This window comes from Carlito syrichta, unplaced genomic scaffold (genome assembly GCF_000164805.1).
Source record: "Carlito syrichta isolate Samal-C Ts95f unplaced genomic scaffold, Tarsius_syrichta-2.0.1 Scaffold301572, whole genome shotgun sequence".
Lineage (NCBI taxonomy): Eukaryota > Metazoa > Chordata > Mammalia > Primates > Tarsiidae > Carlito > Carlito syrichta.
The window spans coordinates 660,008-662,376 of NW_007245668.1; the positions used below are offsets into that span (position 1 = coordinate 660,008).

At 55.7% G+C, this 2,369-nt stretch overlaps 1 protein-coding gene across 1 annotated transcript; it reads right to left on the reverse strand.

Moving 5' to 3' along the window:
• Nucleotides 1–964: 964 nt before the first annotated feature.
• Nucleotides 965–1,728, reverse strand: FERD3L (Fer3 like bHLH transcription factor). Its single transcript, XM_008054892.1, has one exon. The coding sequence runs from the start codon at nucleotides 1,554–1,556 to the stop codon at nucleotides 1,059–1,061; it is 498 nt and encodes a 165-aa protein (XP_008053083.1). The 5' UTR covers nucleotides 1,557–1,728; the 3' UTR covers nucleotides 965–1,058.
• Nucleotides 1,729–2,369: the final 641 nt, after the last annotated feature.

Genomic DNA, 2,369 nt, shown 5'->3' on the forward strand with positions numbered 1-2,369 from the left:
GGGGTCCAACGGGCAAAACCGATTTGCACTCGGGCTAAGGCACTGAGTGAACTTCACTGTGGCCCGGGGACGAGGAGCCGCGGTCCCTCTGAGACCCACTAGGTGAAGAGAGGGGGTGCGGAGAGAGAGAGTAGGAGACAGGAAGAAAAGGAGAGAGGGACAGAACAGGAGAGGGAGAGAAGGCGGAAAAGAAATGCGGAAGGGAGAGGAGGGAAGCAGGGAAGACGGGAGGAGTAGGAGGAGGGGTAGAGAAGGAGAGAGGGTGAAAGGAGAGAGGGAGAGGGGGTGGAGAGACAGAGAAGAAGGGAGGGGGAAGAGGGTGAGCGCGCGCAAGGTGGTAGGGGAGGTCAGGGGAAGGAGAGAGAGAGGAAGACAGGAATGATGTCCCTTCTCCGAGGTCGTACTTTGTCATCCGGTTCACTCGACTGCTCTTCCTTCCGAATTTCTTTCTGTCTCTCCACAAGCCTCGGAAGACCAGACGAGAAATTCCGAGTCCCCTGGCCTATCAGAAAACCTCGCACTCCAGCACCTGTCACCGGTTTCTACTCCAGGATCCTCCACTCGGGCGCCATGCAGAGCACCTGCCGGGGATGGCGCATTGCCAACACTTGAGGTTTAACAACAACAACAAAGTAACAGTTTCTACTTTACTGTTTCTACTGAAAAAAAAAGAAAGAATAAGGTGGGGAAGAGAGATTGAACTCTAGAAGCTCCAAGGTCTGCCGTTTACGGGAAGGAGTCTCCTCCCACACACCTGGCCCGCAGAAGCCCCAGCCTAGCTGGCCCGACTAGTTTGACACTTTCTAACTCGCCCCGCTTGCCCCTGACTCCCACTCCACTGAGGGCAATCGCGTATATATTAATTGTAAGGCTGCCACTCTTCTCAGCGGGCTGTGAGGATTTTCAATCCTGAACCCAAGCTCCAGAAATCCAGACGTTCTGTCTTGGAGCGTCCTTTCTTGCCTTTCAGCCTCACCCACTGTCCGCTCCTAAAACGCTCCAGCTCGGGCGCGCCCAGGCGGGGAGGGGGCAGGCATCCCTCTCCCCACCCTGTTGGCTCAGCCGGTTTCCTTCTTTTCACAGCTCTCCAGGAGCTCAGTCATGAAGGAGATGTAGACGATGGCTAGGCGTAGGGTCTCGATCCGGGACAACCTCTTCTCGTAAGCAAAAGTGGGCACCTTCCTCCGCAGCTGGTCGAAGGCCTCGTTGAGGTTGAACATCCGCTTCCTCTCGCGGATGTTGGCCGCCTGGCGCTGGGCGTAGGTGATCACCCTTTTTCTCTTGGGGCGGCCCAGGAGAGAGGCGCCTCTTCCGCGCTCCTCTTCCTCCTCCTCTTCCTCGTCCCCTTCGTCTACGTAGCCCTCCTCTTCTGGGCCCTCCTCCCCAAACCGCGCCATCCTCCTGGGCGTTCCTTCTCGGAGCGCAAGGGCTCGGTTCCCAAAGGGGACTCCGGGAGCGAAGTCGCAGAGGAAAGAGTGTCTCGGGGAGGCCAGGGACAGGTCTGCGACGAAGTCCAGCACGGTGGCGTCCACGCAGCTCTCCGGATAGGCCGCCATCGCTTCGGCTTGTCCCTTCGTCTCATCGATTTCTCGCAGGGAGGGGCGAGGCTGCTGATGGGGATTCTGAACAGTCTTGAATCTGATGGGGCCCCATGCCTGAAGGATCAGGGGACAGGAAATATTTATAACCAAGCTGATAACAGGATTAGTCGCTTCGATAAGGACAACTCTGACACCGCTCCTCCTCTCAAAATAAACGGAGGAAGACAAGCTTGAGCACGCATGGAAGTCTCCAAGGGACAGGCCTCCACTTCTGAGATCCTTTTCTCTGCGCCACCCGGGACAGTTCCTTCTTGGCAACAACCCCTAGCTCTTACCTGCCGTGCTTTTTGTGTCTCTCCTCACCCCCCGCAGCCAACTAAATTTATCCAGGCTCCTTATCTCATGTAGTTCTTTAATTTCGGTTGGGATTTTCAAAGCGATGATGATTTTCCACCGCGTTGGCTTCTCCTTGGCTTCAGAGTAAGAGCCTTGAATCTTTCCACCATCTGCCAATGGATGCGAAGCGAGTGCATGTGCTTTTAATGATGTCCTGAAGAGGGGCCCTGCCTGCCAGGGGTCGAGGGGAACTGTTTGTCTGGTATCCCAGTGCAGCGGTTGCTGAAAGGCAAGACCTTCCATTAGCTTAAGTAAGCATGGCAGGGGGGGCCGGGAGCGCATTCCCCAGAGTCGCTGTTGGAGCCGGCTTTCTTTTTCTTTCCAGGGCATCGCAAACAGCTCTCCTGTTGTGTTACAAACGCTGGCTTCTAATGTCTGTTTGGATGCAATCAGTCTAACAGTTGGGATACTCGTCTTTCCTTTCTCTAACCC

What these genes read in the sequence shown, in the direction of transcription:
- FERD3L (XM_008054892.1), bottom strand. Translation starts at nt 1,556, where the DNA reads ATGGCGGCCTATCCGGAGAGCTGCGTGGACGCCACCGTGCTGGACTTC.